This window comes from Lethenteron reissneri, chromosome 5 (assembly GCF_015708825.2).
Source record: "Lethenteron reissneri isolate LAM-NWPU_2019-01 chromosome 5, ASM1570882v1, whole genome shotgun sequence".
NCBI classification, from domain to species: Eukaryota; Metazoa; Chordata; class Hyperoartia; order Petromyzontiformes; family Petromyzontidae; genus Lethenteron; species Lethenteron reissneri.
In genome coordinates, this window is record NC_083783.1 from 7,525,087 (window position 1) to 7,551,215 (window position 26,129).

The window sequence follows — 26,129 nt, forward strand, 5'->3', positions numbered from 1 at the left end:
AGTTACCAAAGAAATTGTGACATTAATCAATTTTACATTACTGTGACTGTTAATGTGACTATGTGTGGGTTGCCTCTGACCAAATCAATCAGAATGTGCCTGACCACGTCACATCTCGGACAAAGCAGGGGGTTGAACCTTGATAGTGCTCGGATTGGGTGGCCACAATGCATAACACTCTGCAGGCGCTAAGTTGTCGCAAAGGGCAGTGCAGCTAAATCCATAGTTGCACTGTACTACGCTTCAATTAGGGTTCCTCTAGGATAAATACAGATTCTGATTTCAGATTGATTGCCTATGCTGCCTGCCTTCACCAATCTGCACTAACCATCGTGGTGAAATGTGGTCAAAGAACTCTGATTACCGGCATGGTGTTGGGAGGTTTGCATCAAGCAGGGGGTTGACAAAAGGGCTTGTTGTACATGTTATGGGTGGAGTCGTGACGCGGTCGTATAATCCCAGCAACGTGCACTATAATCCCACCAACATCGTGTCTTTTCCCACTCTCTGCTGTACAGAGTAAACGATTGCCTTGGACAAAGGCGTCTCCAGCATCTCCAAAAACACCCTCCTCTCCACGGTTGTTTGCCCCTTGCCCCTACCTCTCGCGAGCTCTTCGACTTGTGAAGGAGCTACACTGGTTACCAGTGCGTAACGGAGTCGGGTGCAACGTCGCAGTACTCGCTGTTATAGCAAAGACAACAAACCGGTCAATCAACCTACCTGAGCGATGCCATACGCCCATATGTAGCATCACGGAAATCTCCGCTCGCTCGTCTGCGATGGAGGTGCTGCGTGAAATTCACTCTGCTTAGGACAGCAGAACTGAAGTTTTCATCGGCTGCCCCGGTGGTCCGGAACAGTCTGCCGACTGCAATCCACTCCGCCGTGACAATCAGTGCTTTTAAGAGCAGACTAAAAAAAAATTCTCTCTTCTGGTTGGTTGAATTTTGTTTATTTTTCTTCTATACCATCCATGCTTCCGCCTCAGCTTTTTTTTTGCTGAATATGGCACATTGCAAAGCTTGGATTGGTTGATTTGATTCCCAGCCACGGCTAACATCATTCACAAGTAATATCCGAATCGGTCCGACTGCCCTCCCTTTTTAGCACACCGCACTGCGACGTTTGGTCAAACAACCCCTCTGACCCGAACACAGCATGGGGAGGCCTTCCTCCTCGGCTGTAGATCATGTGTCTGATGAACAGGTGGAATACAACACCCCGGAGAAAGAGGCTCATCACCGATAGTGGAGCACGATTTTTTGAGCTTGCCTTTAGCGGTGTATTTGTGATATAAACTTCTTATGGTCATAAAAATACATGTTTTAATTATACATTCAAAACCAATATCCTATCCTCTTTTATTGACGTACAGGTTAATGTTCATGGCACTCGTGCAACGATGAAGGCATGCAATTTTAATGCTACAGGATACAAAATTACTGAAGTTATGACGAGGATTTAGGGTGCCGTGGTGGTTGATATGTTACCTTCGTCACCTGGTATGCAGGAGATCGTGGATTTGATCCCGATCCTGATGCCTATATATTTGCAGTTCGTATGTTCTCCCCGTGGCCGTGTGCATTTTTCTCTGGATCCTCCGTTTCTTCTCTCCACGTTTAGAAACATGCGTTTTCAATATTTGGCTGCTGTAAATTTCCACATGATAATCCACTTGGTTAACAATCATTTGCTGGCCAGGTCACTTCTGAAGAGAGCTGTATAGCTCAGTGGACCCTACCTTGTAAATTAAAAATAGTTTAGTTTTAGTTTAGAGCATGCTGATTGGGCACATAGTGGTGAATACTTGTATTTTTATTTTAGGCAAATGTTTTTCAAATGTTATGATAGTATTTCAAGTGGAAGAATGCGGAAAACATAATTATGCAAACGTTATTGGCGGGAAGATAAACATTGCCAACAAGGTGCTAAAAATTGGACCAATATAAATTCTTGAATCGAATCGCAGTATCACTGGGAGGGTGAATTATTGCATACATGATTTTTACGGGGATTGTAACTTAAAGTGAGAGATTTAAACATGATCAAATTTACACCTTGACTAAACTGCAAAAAAAAATGTTACAATGAATAATATTGCCACATTTTTGCCAGAAATCCAACACAAGGGAACATTCGCCGACATGCAAATCAAACCCTGATCATATTGATACGCAGCATACACACAGTATTCGGCTACAGAGTACACAAGGTACATCGTTGATGTCTGTAGCGCTGGTGCTGATTCTGCCGAGCTTGTGCTTGGCAGTTTCTGGACCAGGTTGACCCTCGCTGAATACGCATTGCGGTGCATCGAGACTGTGCCGTGCATTAACGGCAACCCGCGGGCGGGTGGTTTATCCCGCAGGTTTGACGATGCCGGTGGAAGGATGAGGCCACGCAGACCAATTGGCGCTGCCCTGTACGGCTAGGCCAGCAGCCGGGGCCCCCTCCCCTTCCCCCGGTGCCTGTCGGGCACAGCGAGCGAGCACAGCAGCACCAGAGTGAAACCGGCCCCTTGGAAGGTGGCGGTGACAGCGGTGGTGGCGGCGGCGGCGGCAGCGGTGGTGGCGAAGCACGAGCCGAGGAGCGCGGCGCCTCCTGTGGCTGCCTGGAGAGCCATGGCCCAGGGGACGCAGCAGATCGACATCCACGTTTACCACGACCTGCGCGAGCGCTTCCCGCAGATCCCCGAGGGCGTCGTCTCCGAGTGCATCCTACAGGTGCCCGTTGCTGCGCTTTCACGCGCCCGACACAACACGATGACACGCGGTGCCACGCGGTGCCACGTGGCCCCAGTAGACTCTAGAAATGTATTTAGAACTAGAGACCACTGGCTAAAATGCTAACTTAATGCGACATACGTTTGAGCTTATACGCATCATTTAAAAAGCTCTCGCATAATATCGTCTGGCCGTCCATAAAACACCAGCAGCAGCCGGAAAACTTTTTATCACGTGAGACGCTCCATTCGTGTTCTGAAGATGCTCCCAGCGCATGGATAAAAATGTCGAACATCTGCTAGTTTGTTGTCCTTCCCCGCACCTCCGATTAGCACGGTTGGCTATGTACGGTGCGAAAGAAGTTCAACATGCATACATACATCGCATGCCGGGATGATCTTGAGCTTGCAGAGGTGGCCCAGGTGAAATTGCCCAGTGGGTCCAATGCTATAAAGCCCTGGGCCCACAGCCTGAGTGATCTGTTGCGCAACCAAGCTTCAAAGTCGTTTCGTACAACTGCCAGATCGATGCACCGCTCGGGTGTATGTCTACAAGATAAGAGCTCGTGTTTTCTTTCTTGTGGTTTCTGTTCCATTATCTACAGTCATCACAGCATATTGCCTGAATCCTATTGTCCTTTAGCTGCTGCTTCTGGCCCCCTATGCTACCTAGCATGGTTGGCTACGTCTGGTACGAAATCAGTTCATATATACAGTCTGCTCAAAGGGGCCATCCATTTAGTACGTACGCATGGAGGGGGGAAGGGCGGTTAACCCAAATGCGTACGCTTGCGTATGGGGGGGGGTCTACTGACAATGTACGCATAGGAAACGGGGGGGGGGGGGTGAAGCCTCGATAATTGTCTACATTGGCCTTCAAATGAGCCACAGTTCAGTTTCTTCAGCTGTCAGACAAGTACGACCGGGAGAAGTAGGACTGTGGGAGAGGTGTCACTTGCATGCCAACGTACCACTGACTGCTAGCCATCACGCAGCTCGGCAAAACAAGTGGCCAAGGTACGCAACTTAATTATTTAATGCAGCCGGCGGTGAACTATCTCTTTGCTTAAACACGTTAATAGTATTAATCCTTGATCGTTTCTGCGTGGATTAAATATTGGCCGTTCTATAGGATTCAGGGGTGGGGGTGCATCAAGCGTATGTACGCAGGTGGAGGGTTTAAAAAGTACGTGTGCGTACAGGGAGGGGGGGATGGGCCAAGTTTTGACAGATTTTTGTGTACATGCTCAATGGATGGCCCCAAACGAGTAAAGGCGGTGGCACTCAATTTTCATAGCCCCAGAGTTCGTGGTGAAATATACACATTGCTATGGATAGTCACTGTTGACTTACCACAGAGTGATACTCATTTAATCTTGTAACAACGACGAGTTGAGGCAACCCCTTCCCCAACCAGTATTTCAACTCTCAACCTACTATTTATTTTAAATGTGCCAAGTATTTTTATTTGTATGTGATATTTAAAAACTTTGAATGTTTGTACTTTAACGACTGGAAAACACATCCGAGTATGTACAGTAAAACTTTGGATTGCGAGTAATTTGGTCTGTGAGTGTTTTGCAAGACGGGCAAATTTTTTAAATGAATATTAATTTGATAAACGAGTGAGGTCTTGCAATACGAGTAGTACGTGTATACGCTTTGTCTGCCGAGCGTCACGTGATCACAACCAATATACGAGGGCTTTGATATACGAGTGCTTTGGATTACAAACACGTTTCCGGAACGAATTATGCTCGCAATCCAAGGTTTTACTGTATTCCTCGGACATATTTTGAACGTGGCAAAGGTGCATCCCAGCTGTTACTCGCTCAGGCCACGGCTGACAGATGAGCCCCCCACTAGAGGCAGCTTTAGAAAGCCCCTCTAGTGCAGTGCTCATCACTAATATTCAGAGGGGGCCCACTTGTGTCGTCAAGACATCAGTGTGAGGGCTGCCACACATTTGAAACCCGTTGGGTTTGACAGCTTGATGGGGGTGTTGTTACGTGTTGTGTATTGTCGGGGGCCGCACGTCAGGGGCCGCACTAAAGGCCACCAGGGGCTTGCCGGTGGCCCGCGGGCCTTCCAATGAACACTGCTCTAGAGAGTATTTTGCCAAACTCTTCCACAATGATCAGAGATCTTGGAGAAGGTTGGAATACCCCACCACACGTGGGAGCCACGATGGTGAGATGTTAACTCCCTCGCCTGGTATACAGGAGGTCGTGGATTAGATCCTGACATCTGTATATTTAGAGTTTTCATGTTCTCCCCGAGGTGGTGTGGATTTTTCTCTGGGTCCTTCGGGTTTTCCCCTCCACATTTAGAAGACATTTGGCGATAATTTCCACGTGATAAGCCACTTCGTTGAGCGAACATTTGTGGCTAAGTCACTTCTGAAAAAGAGCTACATAGCTCAGTGGGTCTTACCTGGTAAAAAAATATAGTTTACTTAAATAAATATTTTAAATTGTGACCTGCTGATCACCTCTGTACCCATTTATACTACTGAGTGAACAGAGGTGGGGGGGGGGGGACTTAAGAAACTTGCCCCATTGTTTCAACTGCTGCACTGGAAGTTTAAACTGGTGATCTCTGGATTGCGTGCTAACCATTACACTGCGGCAAAGTTGAACCAGGCTGAACGTTATGAAATAAAAAGGCAAGCGAGAGCAGGTTGAAATGCTTTCCCAAAGCTGAACTTGATGTGTGTATGTTAAACTTTTTTGGCACCGTACGTAGCGAGCCGTGCTAATCGGAGGCGCGGGGGGAAGGACAAAAAACTAAACACAAAAATCAGTTCTTGATAATGAAAGGCAACATATCAGTGTGCGAAAGTAACAACGCTTTTAATCAGTGCGTACTACATGTTATGTATAAAACGACACCTGGACATCAGCAAATACAATAGTTGACAATGGTGAAAATAAGCCTCCAGAGAGGTCTTTTCTTGGCGTTATACCCTCATGGACCTAAAGACGAACACGTAGATCGCAAAACATACACAAGTTAAGACAAGTTAGTCGACCTGGACAGGACATGCCGCGAGAAAGCATGATTTTTTTTTCCTGATTGGTAGGCCCTTTTCGGGCGTTCGATCGCCAGGTTGATGGCATTAGTTTGTGACAAGCACGTAACAGTGGAGACCACGGCAAGGTTGTCATCTTCACCACCAGAAGTAAAGATATCCTCTTGCGCATGGGCGACGCATATTATTGCGTCGTGAAACCGTGAGGGTGATCACAGCTGATTATTCGTTTCAAACAAGCACTTGTCGTCAACCTTTGTTGAGTGGAGTATGCTGTATCTCCTGTGTACAGTCCATGTAGACTGTGTCCTCTTCGTCAAGTAAATAAATAAGCACGCTGCTTTTCCCCATGATACCTACGCGACAGTTTAGTTGAAACGTGTGAACTGCTTTCAATGACTACAACGTCTCGTAAACAAGCTCCACCTGGTTGACTGCTCTGCCATGAACCGCCCTCCGCATCTCATTTTGGGAGGGGGTGGGCGCGGGGAGAGGGGGGGAGGTTGCAAAAGAAACGCGATCGTAGATCGGAACGGCACGCTGGGTGCCGCGCGGACCGTCACCCGAACCACAAAAACTAGTTTCCATCGAGCGACGCTGCTGGTCGCGGATAAACGGGTGTCTGAGCCGGGGCCCCAGGCTACGCGGAGTCCTTTGTTCGCCAGACCCCCCCCCCCCCTCTGCGTACCACGGAGGCAGATGGTCCGGCGGTGTGTCTCTTGGCAGCTGCGACAGTTTGCGTTGCCGTTTTTGAGCACGGCCGTCTTCGTTCAGCGCGGCACCGTCGTACTCACGCGCGCGTGCCCCGTGACCACATCGGGCCCCCCGCTCTCGCCTCCCTGCGGCGGGCGCCGGTGCCGCTGAAATGCCGCGAGCCAGAGTGGGTGAGGTGCGAGCGGCGCTGGAACGATCCTCGGAGCCTGCGCGCCGCCGCTGACAGGGCCGGTAGGCGGGAGGCCATGACCTGCTTCGTGGTGCACGTAGAGTTTTCCAAATCGAAGCTCGATACGAGGCCTCAGGTAACGGAAAGTTTGTGTTGCGGTTTTACTCGTGTGTCTGTTTGTTTGCGGTGGCTTACCGCTCGTAGGGATAGCCGCCTGTTGCATTGGATATGCTCTGAACGTAATGTGGAAACTGTAAGTGAATGTAGCTTGTTTACATGCAGGGCTTGTCCCACCCTCCAGTGGGAAGCTAGGGCACTGCAGGCGGATTACTTGAGTGCTGTGGTCGTGGCGTGGAGCGGTTGCTGTTTGTCGTAGCGAGCAGCAGCCGCGGAGATTGTTGCATCGTCGGGGAGAGATGTTTTGTATCTGCGAGCAGGCATATACTGGAGCTGGCTTAACTTCCTTTCTGAGAGCGCCTGCAAATTAAACATGGGCAGAAAACCTGAGCTCGTTGATGTTAAAGCCATTAGTCGCTCAAGCTGCGCTCACTTTGACAGCTCACGTCTCCGCCAAGTAATGCCGAGCTCGTGTTTTATTTTGAGGTTCGGGCACGTTTTACGAACAGTTTTATAATTTTTATATTTTGGTTAGATGGGGGGGGGGGGAATGCTATTTGTTCACAGCTGGTTCTTTAAGTTAGCTGCCACTTTGGCTAAAAGTTGTCCCGATCGTTTTCAGAGTAACATTTTTTCTGGAATTCGTTTGGCGTCCCACAGCAACACCGAGCGCCATGCTGCGCGATGAGAGGCCAAGCTGGAGATGTAGGCAGGTTGGCCGCGGTTTTTAACGTTCAACCGGTCCGTGACGACCGCCCTCCCTTCTCTAATTCGGCATCTGGTTTTAGACGAAAGACAACACTTTACGTCGCGCATTACGCGAACGCTGATCAGTTGTAAAGTGCGTCATTGCAAGCCCAGTGCAGGCACGTCGTGGCGACTCTCGCCGAAACTTCCAACCTCGTGTGTGCAAAGCAGGTTTCGATGCCACCCGCACTAACGCAAACGTCAAAACACGTGCGTGTCACATAACTCTTTTGTCTCCTGTGCTGCTACTTGATAGCCAGGAAATTGCCCTTTCATAACAGTGACAATTATAATCGTAATAAAAACACTCAACGGTGGACGTCCCGTAAACAGACCGTACCGCCTCCCCCCTCCCACCACAGCAATGTCGAATTTTGACTGCTGACTTAGGGACACGAGCGGATGTGAGCGTTGCCCCCCCCCCCCCCCCCCCCATTGCTCATGAGAGCAGGAAGACACTTCGACTTGAGTTTAAATTCCCTGTGGCCTGACCAGGATTGACAGGGGGCCCTGAGAGTGGGACGATAATTACAGGAGGGAGCAAGAGTGACCCATGCGTGTGTGTACGTTGAACTTCTTTCGTTCGCACCGTACATAGCAAATCGTGGTAATCGGAGGTGCAGGACAAATACTGCTGGCACGAGGCACAGTACTGCAGCCAATGTACAGTTGGTTTTAGGTTGGTTTGTGGGCATGAAATAACCACGTATCGATTCGCCTACTTTGTGATTCCGTGAATTGTCGTGATTCAAGGTCACACTTCACTTCAAGAATGGATTGTTTTTTTCCCCCCATTGTGGTGAATACCGTGCCTCTAGTGTCTGTAGGGGTCACATGACCACATTGTATTATATATAACGTGTACATAGACTGCCCTTTGTAAGTCTGATATATTTGAGGCAATGGATGGAGTTGGTACAACGTCACTGTTTTAGAGCCATCTTTAAACAGTTATTTGCACAGGAAAAAAAATGTGTTTTAAAAGCATTTCATTTCTTATCTTGCCCAAAAACTATAAGCATCTGGAAATTAGCATTTTTTTTTTGCTAGTTGGAATTTTTTTTCATCAAATGCATTAAGGAATTTGTAGGGTTTTTTTTCTACGTGAAGTGTCCTTAGATGAACGGACCAGACGTACATTATCCCAGGAATGGCAATAAAGTAGACAATCAAGAAATTTCCCAAAGTTTTTTAGGCAAAGGGGGGGGGGGGGTCCTCCTTTAGAACATGACTACTGACTAAAATACTAACTTAGGGGCCATCCATTTAGTACGTACGGGGGTTAACCCAAATGCGTACGCTTGCGTATGGGGGTCTACTTATAATGTATGTAGGCATAGGAAAAGGGGGGGGGGGGTGAAGCCTCGTTAATAATTTGTCTACATTGGCCTTCAAATGAGTTAGATAGTCCGGCAGTGGACTATCTGTTTGCTTAAACACGTTCATATTATGAATCCTTGATCATTTATGCGTGGATTAAATATTGGCCGTTCTACAGGATTCGGGGGGGGGAGGGGGGGTCAAGCGTACGTACGCAGGTGGGGGGGGGGGGGTGTAAAAAGTACGTGTGCGTACAGGGAGGGGTCAAGTTTCGACAGATTTTTGCGTACGTACTAAATGGATGGCCCCTTACCTGCTACATACGTTTGAGCTTCTACGCGTCACGAAGCTAACACACATCAGCTTAGCCTACATAAGTATCCGGCAACTTTATATAATAAATTGAGAGTGTGAGCTGCTCCATTGGTGTTCTGAAGATACTCCCAGCGCATGGATAAAAAATGTCAAACATATGCTAGCTTGTCTTTCCCCTGCACCTCCGATTTCGCACGATTGGCCACGTACGGTGCAAAAGAAATTCAACATACATATACGTACAACAGAGAACCAAAGATTCAGTGATATAATTTACGTGAATTTACAAAGCGTTTTGTACAGCCTACGAATGCAACTGCAGCTCGCGCATGAGTTCGACGGTACAGCAATCGTGGCTCCCACTGCTCCCCACGCTCAAGCCCAGGGCGTGCGAACGGTCTGGCCGCTGTTGGGACGACAGACCGTTAAAGCGTTCGCTAACACAACACGCGAAACAATGGCGGGCTCATTCACTCGCAGACAAAAGGCACCCGGGCCCCATCAATATTTCATTAATGGGTGCGCAATTGGGACTGAGCCGCCGGCCAGCTGTTTATGGCTGCGCGTGCAGTAAAAGGAGTGCCACTGTGTGGGTGGGTACCCACTGGCCCCCGTGGGCCCCGTGTTCTTGGGGGACAATGGCTGCTCAGTGCCGCGTTTGGTTTCCATTCGATTCGATTGCAGACTTTTTCTCGCCGTTTAAATAAACTGCGTCGGTGTGCGCGCTGCGCCTTTTCCATCGCCGGCTGCTTACGGTCGATGTGTGTTGATGACATAAATCATCGAGCAACTGGCTTAACTCAAAAGTCAAGCTGAGACCATTTGCCAAATAAGACGAAAAATTGTAATGGGCTACATTTTTGTCGTCATTTACTCGGGTCACGTTTAATATAGCAGTCGCCCTGACATCCTGCTTCCTGAAGGCGGAAAACCCCCTCGAAGCTAAACTCAGCACGATGCGGCTGGTGATGCCAGTGACGTCACCAAGCCTCTCCCCCATCACCTTACATCAAGCGGCACACGTGGGCAGAGAGTTGACGATTATTTATCCCAATTAAATTCACGTGATGGAATTAATTCTAGACTTGAAGCTTTCGTGACTGCAAGGAATCATATTCTTAGGTGTTTTCGGTAAAGTCACGTAGGTAAAACATCAAAATTAATAAAAATAATAAAATAAAAATAAAGATCACGACGTTTCGGAGGCAACACAAGTCTCCGTCATCAGGTGGGACAGTCACAGCCAGATCAGCTGCATCAAGGGAGGCAATGATTCAAGATGTAATCCCTTAAAAGCGAGTTGAGGGGGGGAGGAGAGGGGGGGGAGGGGCTCATCAGAATGTGGTAGCCAATGAATGGAAAGTATCGGGAGAGAAGGGCCAACAAAAAGAATGTGATGGAATTAGTCGAGTAGTCGATCTCACAATCGGCAGATAAATCAATTTTATTGGGAAAAAAAATCTGTCCTGATGGCCCAAACCTATGCATGACTGGTCTGGTACGGGGGATGGAGAAGTCATGCCCCAGTCTGGTTGACCCTGAACCTTGATGATAGAAATTCCACTTCCCGGAAACTCTGTCGTGACAGACAGTGGACCGTCGCCCTGGACCCATCCTGCATGCTTCTTGCATAAGAACATGTTCAGCCCAGGGATGTGCGTGCGTGGAATGAATAGGTGTTTATCGGAGGGATTGCAGATCGCCACCACTACCCGAGGAACCGAACTCGTGGAACGTGCCGCTCGCGTAAATGTTTGAAGGCGTAGGCGGCTTCATAAGGTGGACTGGAGAACATCGTCAGAACTGAATAAGTAAGAAAACAACACTTGCACTGTATAAGAATTATACGATCAAATGCAGTAAACTACGGGCAGACCCGTTGTCTGTGTCAGCACTTTCTTAAGCAGCAAGAATTACACTACAAAACATGTACATTATTCCTCCATTTCCTCTGGAAACTTTAAAACTAATTTTACCAAAAGTGCTCTACCCTGACGTGCCTTCTCCATCCAATAAGCCCGCCTACCCAAACCTCGCCTTCACGCAGCTGAAGGATGAAGAGCTTTCATACAACTTTAGCCACTCTTTACAATGCGACAACGTGAGACATAACAGTCGACCACACTTTTGGCCGTTCAACATGACCGCGACGGTGCCAGAGTTCCCTCTTGGGGGGCTGCCCATCTCCCTGCCGACTCTCCTATAGACCACGGGCACACACAGCCCCTGCGCTCATACCCATTGTGGTAGTGTCTGAGGCATCGGTGAGTACACCACCCAGGACCGGTACTGTTTCTCTTCTCTGCGCTGTGGTGCTCTACACTCAGCCACTTTAGTTGGGGGGGGGGAGTAGGGGGGTGATTTTTTTTTGGCCGCGCGCTTGGTGCAGCGCAGCTGACGTTGCGGTTTAATTAACGAGCTCCGCAGCTCAACTATTGTTTATTCCCAATGCACGAGTGAGCCGTGCACTGGCTGGGTTTGGCCGCATTCCCTGTGAGAGCAAAGCCCTTGCCCGCCCCCCTTCCCTGCCCTCCCCCCCCCTCCCAACTTTGATAGCCGGCAGCAGGTACACGGCGCAACAGGAAAATTGCACCGTCGCTCCAGCGCCCATTGCCAGGGATCTCCTGTGCGTGTGCCGGCGGTTCCCACTTGGAACACAAATTGCTTTTTGGCTTGCGTTTCGAGCGTTCAGTTTGCGTGAAATCAACCTGGAATGGAGCTCGCCGGGCCGAGATGGGGCCGGTTTTTGGCCTAAACGCGAAACAGAAATATTCGAAAAGCTGCGAACGCTTGGAAATTTGTTGGTTGGGGTATATTATTATTTTCTTTTTCCGATCAACATTTCCCTCTGCTTTGATTTCCGGCGTGGAAGGATTGCGTTAAAAGTAAAAAACGCTGATTTGCTCATAAGCTGTTGTTCACATCAAAGAAGGCGTGCTTATGCCAACGATTAAAGATTTACAAAGAAAAGCCCCAGAGGGAAGTTTTAACTATGCCAGGAGAACCGTAGCGTGTTCCCGTCTCGGCAGCGTGGCGTTTAAATGCCGAACTTCATGGCGTGCACAGGACAAAGCACTTTGGACTCGGCTGAATATCACTGCTGGCAAATAAACAGCAAAATGCGTTTTGATTGCCATCAGTGGAGGTGGCTGTAAAGAGGAGTTTTGCCAATGTGCTTTCTGCACAAGTTGCCGTGTTGTATTGTGGAGGGGAAAAAACAAGATACCGTTTCGGGTAATGCCTGACAGAAGTCTGGGGCTCGATATTTTACAATGCCCACATAACTGCACCATGTTGGTCAGTGCGGATTTGTGAAAGGGGAGAAGGAGCCAGGACTGGTTCAATTATGGCACGCCACTGGTGTCGCTCCGACCCCGGAGTCGTTTGAGCAGGGTGCTAACCTCTGCGTTTAAAACCTAGGCGAAAGGCCGTGGAAACCAAAAGTCTCTCTTTTTTGAAGGGAGACCTGTGGCAGAAAAATGCCCAGACACAACAATGTTCTGTCTCGCTGGATTGTAGATAATCAAGGTAAAAGGACGTCTTGTTCCAAAGTGGAAAACAAACTTTGGTAAAATGCCATTTTAGGCAGCGGTGGCCGAGAGGTAAGCCAGGTGGCTCGGAGGTTAGAGCACTGAGCTGGCAACGCTGAGGCCCTGGGTTTCATCCCATGCAGTGGCCTGTAATTAAACTTGGTTTAGGTGTATTAAGTTGATGGTCTCGGCCCAGTCACAAAATAACTGCACAGAAAAAAAAGCATCACGTAAAATTTCGTTTTGCGCTTAATTTAGCTTAATTACAACTCTGAGAAATAAAATATCCATTTGTCGCGAGATGAACAGGACACTTAAGTGGAAGAGGGAGTGAAAAAGGTAACTTTAAGCGCTTTTTAGACGTAGCAGCCCTTATCACGAAGGGTTGCACTGCTTGGCAAGGGATATGAATGAACACTTTGTCTCGTAAAATTGTACCGATACAATCGGGGGAAAAACTATGGCAAAAGACAAAAATGTGAAAAAGAAAACAAATTCTCTTTGCAAGGTAGATTTGGACAATGTAACACAACATCATAGGACATGAGCTACGAATATCAGAAGTGCAGATGGGTGGTTTCGGGGTGACGGAGCAAGCCGGGGCATCTTTGCTGTCTTTTTAAATCCTTTATATTAAGTTCACTTGCTTGCTTGCATGCTTACGACCGTGCAAATCTTTCGGTCGATTTTTAACCCACTTCCCGTGATCCAATCGAGCTGACATTTTGCACACAGACTCGTTGTGCGTGACAATTTATTTTCGTGAAAACATTTTTCCAAAATGTTACACTTTTTAGGAAAATGTTTTTTTCATATTTAATTTAAAATACCAATGTGATAAAAATGAAACTCTTACTCAAGAAAAACAGAAATGAATAATAAAATAAAACCGATGCCACGCATATAAAGGATTTATAGTGAAAAACTTTGTTTTTACGGGTTAATTTTTTGGTTTTCGGAAGTAGCTTGGCCTTTTGCGGGGTTCCACTGTGGAATTCCTCGGTCCCTGCCAGCTTCCCCCCCTTCTGACCCACCTATCTCTGTTCTGAGCAAGTGGCGGTGGGTGTGCCCCAAAAGAGGGGTGATTAATCACATTTGGTCGCACTCAATTCACACAAAGTGCTTGCCACAAATGAACCACAATACCTCGCTGATCTCGTCAAGGAGTATAAACCATCACACAAACTCCGGTCATGCTTGCAGTGGCTTTTTGGTTAACCGTCAAACAAAGATGGTCACGGGCTTTTAGGTGTGCTACTGCGGCCATCCTTCCGATATTAGGAAGCCTTTGGAGCTGTGCACTTTAAAATCCAAATTTAAAACTCATTTGATAATAGGTTTTTCCCCTTTTTTCTGGCAACAAAACAGGTGTTAAGATGTTAAAACACCAAACTGAAACCTTTTACAAGGAATCATGTCTGCATTAACCACAATGCTTGTGGTCAGAATGCAAACAAAAAACATACTCTGATAATATATGCATTGTCCTTGAAACTGATTGGTCCACACCAGAGACAGCTTTCTTTTGAGCCTCGTCTCAAACGGCGTTAGACCAGAGGACGCCAACTTAAAAGGCCTTTTGGCGTCCTCTGGTTTAACACCGTTTGATATGAGACTCAAAAGAAAGCTGTCTCTGGTGTGGACCAATCCGTTTCAAGGACAATGCATATATTATCAGAGTATGTTTTTGTTTGCATTCTGACCACAAGCATTGTGGTTAATGCAATGCAGACATGATTCCTTGTAAAAGGTTTCAGTTTGGTGTTTCAACATCTTAACATCTGTTTTGTTGCCAGAAAAAAGGGGAAAAACCCTATTATCATATTTTGGTACTGGCAAAGGAGGTCCCATGATGAAAACTCATTTCTTTAAAACTGCTTTTTGTGTTTAGTTTGTTGTCCTTCCCCCGCACTTCCGATTGGCACGGTTAGCAACGTACGGTGCAAAAAATAAGTTCAACATACATCTGCTGGACTGTGAGAGTGAGCAGGTTGTGCTCTCTTGATGGATTTATTTTTCCCGCTGGGGTGTGGAATGTGGCGTTTGACTGTGCCCGGTGTGGGTCTACGCCACACAGGCAGCACCTTCGGCTGTCGTAGGTGCCACCGTGTCGGTCACTTCTGTGGACAGCGATTCCACATCGGATTGTAGAGGGTGGTCGGAGCTGAATCTAAAGTTTACTGCTTTTTTCCTTTTTGTGTGTTACAGCTGGTTGAATGCTCGTCTGCAGATCTCTCATTATCCTGGCGGTTGGGATGTCTGCATAAGGCATGAAAGAAAAGATGCAGCAGCGTGCATATATACAGAGTGTTTTTGAACGCTCTGCCAAGAATGTATTGGCAATGTAAGGCAGCCCACTCCAAGTTTATTGCTCGCAGAAAAAAGAAATAGCCTTACATTTCTGCTTTGGGTTTTCCATTGTGTTTTTTTCTCAAACGAAACCGCCGCTTACATCTAGGCGTGAAAGAAAAAAACGCCGCTCGCACTAATTCTCCGTTTTCAGAGAACGGCGAGAGACGGAACCGCGGCGGTTCCTCGAGGGTGCGGTGAGCGGGGGCACCGTTCCGCTCGCCGTGAGCGCCACACTGCGCTATAGCCCCGGGGCGGCCGGGGGGGGCGGCGGCACTTCTGTGCGTGGCTCCCCTCGGTAGGAGCCGTGCCAGCGTTTCTCTGCGCCAACGACCGTGCCGGCTGGCAGGTGACGCTACGTTTTGTTCGCGGTGGGGTTTACCCCACAGGGCAAGGAGGGGGAGGGTGGGCGAGGACCCTTGCAGGATGGTGGTCGTAAAGTTACATAACTAGCATCCCTACGTACAAATTGAGAATTCCTCCGTTAATTTCCCGCACGTGCAGCTTCCTTTACGGACGCCGCCGTCCGTGCAGGTGGAGGCTTGTACATTTTATTTCACGGCGGGGTGTTATTTAGGGTTTGTTCCTCTCCTTGAGCACCCTGTGGTGCGGTCTATGCAGGAGTCCGGCTTGTTTGTGCAGTCGGCAAGTCGTAGAAACTTACCCCTCCCCGCAACTTTCCATCCTTTTGGGCTTGTAAAAAAAAACACTTGGCTGTACCAAAACTCAAAACGGCGTGAAATTCCTATAAAGATAACTGGATGAAAAAGCATGTTCCTGGAACAGTGAGCGGTCTCAGCAGCCTGCACGGGTGTGGCCAGTTGATACGGTACCCTAAGTCAACCCGGCGGCACCAAGCATCCCGTCCCGGTGCCTCCAGACTCCACCCACCTCTGCTGCCCATGCTTGGGCAATAATCACAAAATCATGCGGTTGCCGCAGACCTCTTGGGCAGCGTTGCCCAACAGGGCATGGCGTTAGACGACAAACCAAGGTTTTATGTGCTTGGGTTTTTCGACATCGGAAAGAGCTTTCCTAAAAACTGGCGGAGTTGGCTTTGCCGGTTGACAGGGTCGAAAGTTTCCACTCACCCCAGGAGGAAGGGAATCTCGTGCGACGTGGGCCGGTTTGGTGGGTGTGAATGCCGTGCCTGAAGAAAAGCAAAGCGGAGGGGACATCGCACTGTGGCCTGCGTGCAGAGGTTAGGATGTATATACGTACGTATACTGAGCTTCTTTCGCACCGTACGTAGCCAACCGTGCTAAACTGAGGTGTGGGACACCCTGAGATTAGGCAGAACATTTTCTTTTCCCTGCTTTTAAAGTGTAATTTCTTCCTCACCCCACACTGCCGGCCAAGGTGCCTTTATAGTCAATTCAAATTGCTGTATGTGTGTCTATGTTGAAATTATTTTGTGCCTACGTAGCCAACCGTGGTCATCGGAGGTGTGCTGTGTGTACATCATTAGAGGGCGCTAAAGAGAGCCCCTCTAGAGGGTATTTGGCCTACTCTTCCAGGCTGGCTAGACATCTTGGAATATGTTCGAATACCCACACTTTAGATCGACCACTGCATTGTACCCATTTGTATTGCTGGGTGGAGAGGCTGTATGAATTTAAAAAAACCTGCACCGTTGTTTCAACTTCAGTGCTGACAGATGGAACTGGCAACCCCTGAATTGCCAAGTCCAGCGTGCTTACTATTATACAATGGCAGCATCCATTGTGTAGTGCTAGTGGTCAACATCAATGCACTATGATAAAGTAATCTCAACCGGTTTATTACAGTCAAAACGCATCAACGCGTGTACAGCATAATTCGCTTTTTCTTGTGCAATTTAAAGAAAAAACAAACATGCACCGAATTTGATAACTCAACAAATTCCCGAGTTGGACCGTCTACCGTGCGTGTGTGCGCAGGTTTTTAGCGTGCCTAATTTCCACACTATTCCCATTTAGCTCAATTTAGCGCAATGGAGAGAAGGGGGGGGGGGGGGCGCTGAGTGGCGCATGTTTGTGCTGCGCTGATAACGCTCGGCGCGTGTCTGCTTCCCGGCGCTAATGCCTTGTATGGGCACGTCTCGTAAACACAGGCGACACTGCCGCGTCTCAGCTGCGAGTGCGGTGAAGGAGTCGTTCAGAATCGGTAGAACCACAAATGGAAAATTAAAAACTCTCCACGAGTGTGCGACTGTGGGTCATCCAGAACAGACCGTAACAACGTATAGCGACTCAATGACCCGATCCGCAAATACGGAGACATCAAAGCGATACACTACTCCGGCAGCTCCTGATGCGGTTGTTTGGCTTGCCCACCTGAATGTGAAATTGTAGATGTTGATCTACATCAGCCATGCGATAGAAGAAGGTAGAACGAGAAGTGACTCATAAGGGCCTTGTGGCAACGCTGAGTGATACGCTGGGTGCTAATCTTTGAAAATCCTACCGGGGGTGGGGCAGGGCCTGACCGAAATGTTAAAACTACCCACAAAACTAAATTGACTAAAATATTAATGTGTTCCTGTGTGGTAATGGTTTCAGTGGCTCTCACCTAGTTATAAAAGCAAGACGCCTGAAGCACAAATTCGTGTTGTCTTGTAGACACGTCACGAGGTGGGTGGGTAGGGGGGGGGCTTTCTCTAGCTTGAGTCTGAAGCCCTCGGTCGTGAGAGAGAAAATATTGAAAGTTACAGCCACGTGATTTTTCAGGAATGTCGCCGTAGCGCCCTCTAGTGACATTCCAGGCACGCGCTCGAGTCCTTTCACCTCCATCCACCGGGGCCGATTGCCCCGGAATCCTGGCCGACCTATCACGCGAACTCCGGTCATCCTCGCAGCAGCTTTTGACCAGCCATCGAACAAAGACAATCTCCGTATCGCGTGCTTTCAGATGCACTTTTGCGGCCGCCTGGAATGCTCTTCCTGCCGATATTAGGAAGCCACTGCAGCTATCCACTTTTAAATCCAGATTGAAAATGTAGTTCTTTTAGAACTGCTTTTTGTGTTTAGTTTGCTGTTCTTACCCTCCACCTCCGATGAGCATGTTTGGCTACATGCGGTGAAAGCTAAGTTCAACATACTTACATACATACACCACGTCGCGTGGTGGATTGTGGGAGCAGCTCCATGTTAGTCTGTGGAATTCGGCACACAGAGGAGAATTTGACAACGCACTATTGGCAACACATCATCTTGTATTCTAGGGTGAGGATTTGAGAGGTGAACCAGCAGTATTTTCTTGACAGGAACATACCTCAAAGGGCTGTATTGTCATGAATCAATATTCGTTTTATAAATCGAGAAGATAGGCCAAATTTGTACTTTTCCGGGTTCATTTTACTTGAAGTGTAAAGGCTGGTGAATTTCAAATTAAATTGTATGTTTATATGTATGCACGCACATGTATATGCATGGATTTTTGGAGTTTTGCCGTAAAACATTACAGTCCAAAGTCCAATTTGCGACTCACTGGCCAGCGAGGCATAAGCGGTTTTGTTAAAAGGTATGACACGTGGGTCTACAGAGAATGACAATTATATCACCATACACATTGGTTAATGAAGATAAATAAAGCACAAGCTGCTTTAAACATGAGCTTTCCTGCCCTTTAGAATTAAGCGAATGTATGCGAGATGAATAACACTTTGTTGCGTGTGCGCATCTATAAAGAACGACAGTTACACCCATGCACAAATAAAACCCTGAGTGTAGGCAGTTTCATTGGTTCGGGGCCCATATGTGACGGTCAGACATGTGACATTGCTCCGGACTTGTCTTCAATAGGCAGTGAAACAAAAATTTGTGACTTTCTTTTTCTCAAGGGGGTTGTCGAAGTTTGTGTGGATTCCTCTTCCACCTCTGGCGAGCAGCCGAGCGGCACAAACCGCACGTAATAAATGAGAAATGAGTGCAAACAAAACAACCCACCTTGTTCCTGGAGATCAGGGCGCCCGTCCAACACAAGCACGGACTTTCGCTCGCAGCTGCACATGTGTGGAAACGTTATCAGGCCTGGAGCTGCGCGCGGGTGGAAATTTGATCGAGGCTCCTCTGGACCACATGGTCATGTGTTTTGTGCTTCGTTTGTGGTGGAAGTGGCGTTGGATGGAGGTGGGGGGTAGGGGGCGCGTCGGTCGTGCCTGGGTTTTTGCTTCCTCCACACATGTTGTGTCGGGCAGGGCCAGCAAGGGGCGGCTCTTGACGAACCCGGAAGTGAATGTTGTTTTATGCGGCCGAACGAACGGAGCAGGGAATAGGGAGTGTGATGCTGCAGAGAGAGAGTGTGAGTGAACGTGTGTGCGTGTGCGCGTGTGTGATCTGTGCGAGTGTGTGTGTGGGTGTGCCTGTCCGTACTCGTGTGACGGTTCTGCACGACTGTGTGCGTGTTTCGTCTCGGTGGAACTGTGTGTGTCTGTAGATCTGTAGTTTCTCTGTGTGTGGTTGTGGGTGTGACTGTATGTATATATCTGTGCATCTTTACATGTCCTTATGCATGTTTGTGTTTTGGTAAGCATACTTTTTTCTCTATGTATTGTGTTTTGTGGGAGGAACCGGTTAGCATACTTATCTTTTATTCCCAGTCTCTTCTAACATTGGTAGCTATTACTATCATATCTGAACCCATCCTAGACCTCACCTAAGTCGAGTATCTAGTTTGTGGTGTGTAAACACAAGCTTTGGGGAGACAAAGGCGGTCGAGCGTGGTTCTTGCCACATTACCCCCCTCGTGTGCCATGCAGACCTTAATCGGTGCTCACTATAAGCACTTTCTGCAACAGTCTGTTTAAGGGTATGCGGGAGCAGTCTTTGTAGCTGTGTGTGTGTAACTGAATGCATGCATGCAAGCGTATGCTTATTTTGTGCATATGTGTCTTATGTGTGCTTCTTTGTGTCTTTTAAGTATAAGTTGCACGAAGACCCTAAAGATCCACGCCCCTCTTTGTACAGTGCCTTGAAACGTCGTCACGTTTCCACTCTCGGTAAACACCAAAATCGCCGTCTGTCGTCGTCCACGTGCCGCGCGTGTCTCTGTCGGCATATTCACTTGCTCCCTTTCTAATACTTGTTGTTCTCGCGTCCTCAGAACCAGAACAACCGCGATGCGTGTGCCGAGGCCCTGGCGCAGGCGAGCAATAAGTATCTGGACAGGGACTCGGAGGAGACCGGAGTCTTGGGAGGGGGCGGTGGCGGTGGCAGCATCGGAGGCGGCGGCGGTGGCGGCGGCATTGCCGGGAGCCCCCTGCACACCCACACCATTCACCTCAACGTGGGCAATGGCAGCAGCCACATCTGGCTGCACAACAACCCCTGCCCCACAGGGGTTCCTTCCCCCCTGTCTGGCACATCGGTGCTCGGAGAGTTGCCCAGCCAGCCCATGGGCCGCCGCGATTCGGCAGGCGGTCTCCACGCGTACCCCATCTACGCCGTCACAGGTGAGAGCTTTGTGCTACCCGCCGAGATTTGGTTCCTCTGCGAGCCCTTGGCGTTGGAACTGGTGCCCGTCTTGCCGAGGTTTTAGTCTGGCTTATCTTAACGTGAATTATCTTAAAATGGGACCTTTTTTTTGCCAGTATCAAAGTATGAAAAAATATGAATAGGTTTTACCATTTCTGGCAATAAAACAGTAAAACAGGAGGTGTTTAGATGTTCAAACACCAAATAATAGAAACCTTTTGCATGCTCACTACAAGTACGTGTGATTAATGCGAACTTAAATCCTTGCAAAAGGTTTCTATTTGGTGTTTGAACATCTTAACACCTGTTTTATTGCCAAAAAGGGTAAGACCTATTCGTAATTCATATTACCGCCTCAACCAAGGCGCTTTACAGAGAATTAAGAACGGGACAACGTATGACTGTAATGGTGGAGATGAGGTGAATGAAATAGATGAGGAAGCAATGGGTGGCGGATCTGCGATGATGCGAGAATTCGGTGATGGCGAAATTGATGACAGTAAATAACGAGTGATCGCCATATAATGAGAATATGAAGAGGGAACAGCGGTGATGGTTATGACGGGAGATTAAGGGGTAATGAAGGGGGGGGGGGAGTTAGGGAACACTAAATGAGTTTTGAGTGGAGAGTGGAAACTCGTGAGCGAAGTTGACTGTTTAATATTGAGGGGAATTTTGTTCCACTGAAGGGGGGTGAGAAGAGAGAGAGAGCGAAAGCGTCGATTGAGCACAAGGAGGAGGAGGAGGAACAAAGAGAGACGGCAAAGATTGAGAATGTAGAGGGAAAGAAGACACAGTAAGATACAGCGATAACTACCGACAAGGTGTGACTAATTCTAGATTTGAAGCTTTCGTGACTTGCAAGGATTCATACTCTTAGTTTTTTCGGTAAAGTCATGTAGGTAAAAAAAAATGAAATTAAAATTAATCAAGTGATTTTTATTATTTTATTTGTATTAATTTTAATTTCGTTTTTTTACCTACGTGACTTTACCGAAAAAACTAAGAGTAAGGTGTGACTAGTGTTTATTATTCTTGGCTCTTTCGGTAAAGTCACGTAGAAGGGAAATAATCTATATATATAAAATCGTGAATCTGTCTGTCTGTGTGTCTGTCTGTCTGTGTGTGTGTCGCCGGACCATACGCACTTTCATTGGACGCCGGTTGCCCCTGGCAACGGGTAGCGACGCCTTCGCCGCTTTCATTGGACGGCGGTTGCCCCTGGCAACGAGTAGCGACTTTTTAGCCGCGGGGTGGACGCCATTTTTTATTCCCGTTAAAAATAGGCGCACGCTTTAACACAAAGTTTCACGTCCTCTTCACTCCCCCCCCACCACAATGTGTGCAATTACTATTATAGGGTCGGTCGATTATTAAATTATAGCGATTACACAGTATTATTGTATCGCGGGGGATCGGCGCGCCTCACTAAAACCCTACAACGGATCGGCGCGCCTCACTAAAACCCTACAACGGATCGGCGCGCCTCACTAAAACCCTACAACGGATCGGCGCGCCTCACTAAAACCCTACAACAGATCGGCACGCCTCACACAAACCCTAAAACGGATCGGCGCGCATCACTAAAACCCTACAGCGGATCGGCGCGCCTCACACAAATCCTACAACGGAAGCGTAACGCATTGTAGTGTCGTGGTTAGCGCGCCACGCTACGAACCCGGCGAACAGAGTTCCATTCCCGCTCACGGCCACCACCGGTGACGATTATTTGAACCGGTCCTGGGCCTCCCCTAGGTCGACTCAGCCTCAAAACGAGTAACTGCTGTGGCGTATCAACATCGCCACTGGGGAGACATAGGCGGCCTAGCGTCGTGGATCCAAGACCCGGGCGAAGCCGGGTAGTAAAGCTAGTAAAATAATAAAAATATATTATTTCCCTTCTACGTGACTTTACTGAAAGAACCAAGAAAATGAATCCCTGCAGTCACGAAAGCTTTAAATCAAAATTTAGTGTTTATTAGCCTGTGACCTCATTGCCCAGATTGTGGTCGATCTCGTCAAATCTCGGAAAATTAGCGAGGACTGAGCCGAGATAACGCTTTGGATGGGCGGCCAAAATGGAAACCGGCGTTGTAGGGACTTCGTGCTGTTTGGCACGGACAGATGAGGCGGGGGGGGGGGAGCTTTTTCCAGGGCACGTGAATGTTCTGATGCAGGGATTTCTGGTGGTGGGCACAGCCGTGCACACGTTCAAGAAATGCATGAAGCTTCATCAGGAAATGAGGCTTACTGTATGCGAATTAAGCCTCGTATTTTGTAATGTCTGCCTCCACAGGTCTTGTGTTTAATGGTTTGTGGTACAATATTTGGGTTTTATTTCCGTGTGTTTATGTTTGCGTGCATCACGTGCATATGCAAAGCCGAGAAGAGAATAAAAGCAGCACTTAGTTTATGTGCACGGGAGTTCCATTTTCAGTCCACGCGAAAAAAGCAAACGTGAACCAGACCGGATTTTCCATAGACCCCCGTTTGTCGCGTCCACTGCACTTAGTGTGAATTGCGTGGAAACCGATCGATCATTCAATTAACTTTATTGGCTTCACCAGCGCCAGCTGCGGGCACACGGGGAGGATCTGGCCAAAGTGAACCACGTGCCCAAATTGGAAACGAAACCCGGATGGCGCACGCAAAATTTGTAGACCTGTCAGTCTGCTTTTTTGAAAGGAAAGAAAGAGAATTGGTGTCCCGATTTCGAGGGAAGCCATCTGTTTTCCCAATATTCGGTTTCGTGCGCTGGAGGGGAGAAACCGCGAACATTTGATTCAAAACGAGTAACGGAGAACGTGGTGATCTAAGCGGCGGCGATGGTTACAGAAAAAACTGCCACATCCTCGGCAGGACCCAAGCACGCGGCCCTGGAACATGAGCTCGGAGGAGCCTGCTGTATATGCCCTCAGCGGGTTACTTATGTTATTCATGTTCTGTGGGTGGGTGAGTGCAGGCCTGTCGCAGCAGCAGCCACAGTCCATCAAGGTGACGCTGAAACCCAACATGCAGACGGGACGCGGCACACCCACGTCGCTGCACATCCGCGGCGGCCTGAACCAGCAGCCGGCCCAGCAGCAGCAACAGCAGCAGATGATGCAGCAGATGCAGCAGACGCAGCAACAGCAGCCGCCTCTGTATATGCAATCGTCCAAGCAGCCGTCCCTCTACAGCATCCCCACCGTGTACAGTTCAATACAGCAGCAGTCGCAGCAAGGCCAGCAGCAGCAGTCGCAGCAGCCGACTGTGTACAGCTCGTCGCAGCAGCATCAGACATCGCACGTCTACATGCCCGTGTCGTCGCCCACCAGCGTGTCGGCGCACGTCCAGTTTGCGCAACCCCAGTCGCAGCTCGGATACCTGAACTGTGGGCCCAACGGCATGAGCTCGTCCGCTTGCGCCGGCCCCACGTCGCTACCGGCGCAGAGCCCCGGCGTCTCCGCCTCGTGCTCCTCGCCGGCGTCCGCCGTGCCCACGGCCACGCGGAAAAACCAGATCGAGATTAAGATCGAGCAGCCGCACCTACACTGGGGCAGCACGGGCGGCGTGAGGAACGCGGCACCGTCACTCGTGTCCCACGGTAAGCCGGATCGCGATAGTGCGGTCGATGTGGATTGCTCGTCGATTGTCCGCCGTTCGTGCTAGGCATGCAGCGATTTGACGCAACTTTTATTAATTGAAATTTTTTTACCTACGTGACTTTACCGAAAAAACCTAAGAATATGAATCCTTGTAGTCACGAAAGCTTCAAATCTAGAAGCAACAGTCTTCGCGGTTCGATGGATTGTGGTCAAATCCGCGGTCACAGTTCAATTCACGAGTTTGATGCTCTTTTCATCTCATCCGTCTGATTTTGTTCGACTCGCCTTAGGGTTGTTCAACTGGTGTCCCACGGGACAGATGTGGCCTGCGAAGGTTCTTGTAGTGGGCCACGGGAAGATCTTAAGACGTGAAGAGATGCATCTTAGCGCAATGAAAGCGAGATAAACGAGAGATGAAATGCCTATAGATAAAAGGCACAGACGTCATGTAAAATTTGACGTCACGGCCCACCAACACGCGCAAATTTTTGTCCATGGGCCAGAGTAGAAATTGGCACCACCTAAGTTACATGACGAAAAAGAGAGTGATGTATTTTCACACCTCTGATCAGCACGGTTGGCTACGTACGGTACAAAAGAAGCTCAACATACATGCAACTCGCTAATTTCAAAATGGTCATCACATAATTCACTGTTATTGGCCATGTAAAAAAAAATTGGTTCCGCTAAAGTACGTCACCTCAGGTGGTAACCGACAAGTAGAATATCTAGTCAGGGCTCTCACAGTAATGTGGCATGGCCAGTAAACATAGTGAAGGACCCTGTCCTAAATGATATATTTTGCATAAATGATTAATGGTGTGAAGCAGGTGGCATGTTGTTTTAAACACTACACTTTAAACCCGGAAACTTGAGGTCAATTCCCGGCCACGGATACAATCAGTGGCGTGTGATTATCACAAGTCCTGGGACCCAGCCCCCTTCTCCAACCCATGCTGCACTGGACGGTTAGGTATTAGGAAGCCATTGGTGCTTTTATGCACTTAGAAATCGAAATTGAAAACTCATTTCTGGACAACTGCTTTTTGCGTTGAGGTTGCGGCGCTTACCCCCCGCGCGCCTCTGATTAGTGCAGTTTGCTTCGTACCGTGTGAAAGAAGTTCAACGCACGTGCATTGTGAAACAAACCCACATGACTGACACAGTTTGGGGAGTAGTTCATACGGCAGTGAATTGACAGAAGGTTATAAATGATGATCATTATTTATTTTGTAATCCACGAGTAATGGGATTCTTCTTGGCGACAGGTTAATCACAATGCACGGGCCTTATACTAATGGCACTCAATTCGTTACATTCATTTATCAGTTCAGTTTAATTTATTAGGTATAGCGCTGTGAGCCATTCGGCTCTTGAATCGGGTGCAACCACAACAAACAAAAAACATGAACAAGAAAACATCTTAAAGTGACTATGCACGAACAGAAAAATCCAGGAAAAAACTGCAAAGTCTTCCAGAAAAAAATCACCGTACACCAACGCTGTGCAAAAATCCCAGTGGGATGCAAGTCAAACAACAACAACAACAACCACAAGACACCTTAGATTACAGCCATCATTCTAACTCTACATAGCAGCTCTGAAGACCAAACAAAAACCGTGCAATATTTGTTCTTTGCAGAGCAACGTAAGACTCGTGCCCCTTTTGTGGCTAGTGATGAGGCCTGAAGTGATTTAGGAAGTAGTTCCATGACATCGTCCTCGTTGGGATATTTTCCGGCACGGAGTAGTGCACCGCTTGCTGCTGCGGGAGTTCTGATTGGATAAGAACGTGGTTTGTCGTCGTCGCAAGCCTCTCGCGTGTTTGGGAGGGGGCATTATGAGAGCAGCACTTTGAGCATTTTCGCACAGATTACTGGAACGCAGTAGTAGGACGGTTCCCACAATTCGGACGAACTTCTCGTCACAACTTTTTAGAATCCATCCAAATAATACATCCGGTATGCCATTTTGAAGGTAATTTATATATCACTTGAGAAAATATAATGCTTGTTTGTCGAGTAAAGACGCACATACAAAAAAAAATGCACCATCGGCATCGCGAGTCTGGA

At 48.2% G+C, this 26,129-nt stretch overlaps 1 protein-coding gene across 4 annotated transcripts in view; it reads left to right on the forward strand.

Annotated features, from left to right (window-relative positions):
• TAB2 (TGF-beta activated kinase 1 (MAP3K7) binding protein 2) overlaps positions 1-26,129 on the forward strand; it is a 65,171-nt gene that overhangs the window by 21,584 nt on the left and 17,458 nt on the right. For 3 of the 4 annotated variants that reach the window (XM_061567585.1, XM_061567575.1, XM_061567594.1), the window contains exons 2-4: positions 2,372-2,726; positions 20,100-20,448; positions 23,433-24,056. In XM_061567585.1, coding sequence (XP_061423569.1) covers positions 2,625-2,726; positions 20,100-20,448; positions 23,433-24,056 — 1,075 coding nt within the window. In that variant the 5' untranslated portion in view covers positions 2,372-2,624. Of the gene's footprint in view, positions 1-2,371; positions 2,727-6,364; positions 6,776-20,099; positions 20,449-23,432; positions 24,057-26,129 lie in introns of those variants that run through there. The other variant, XM_061567604.1, reaches the window with a different exon arrangement.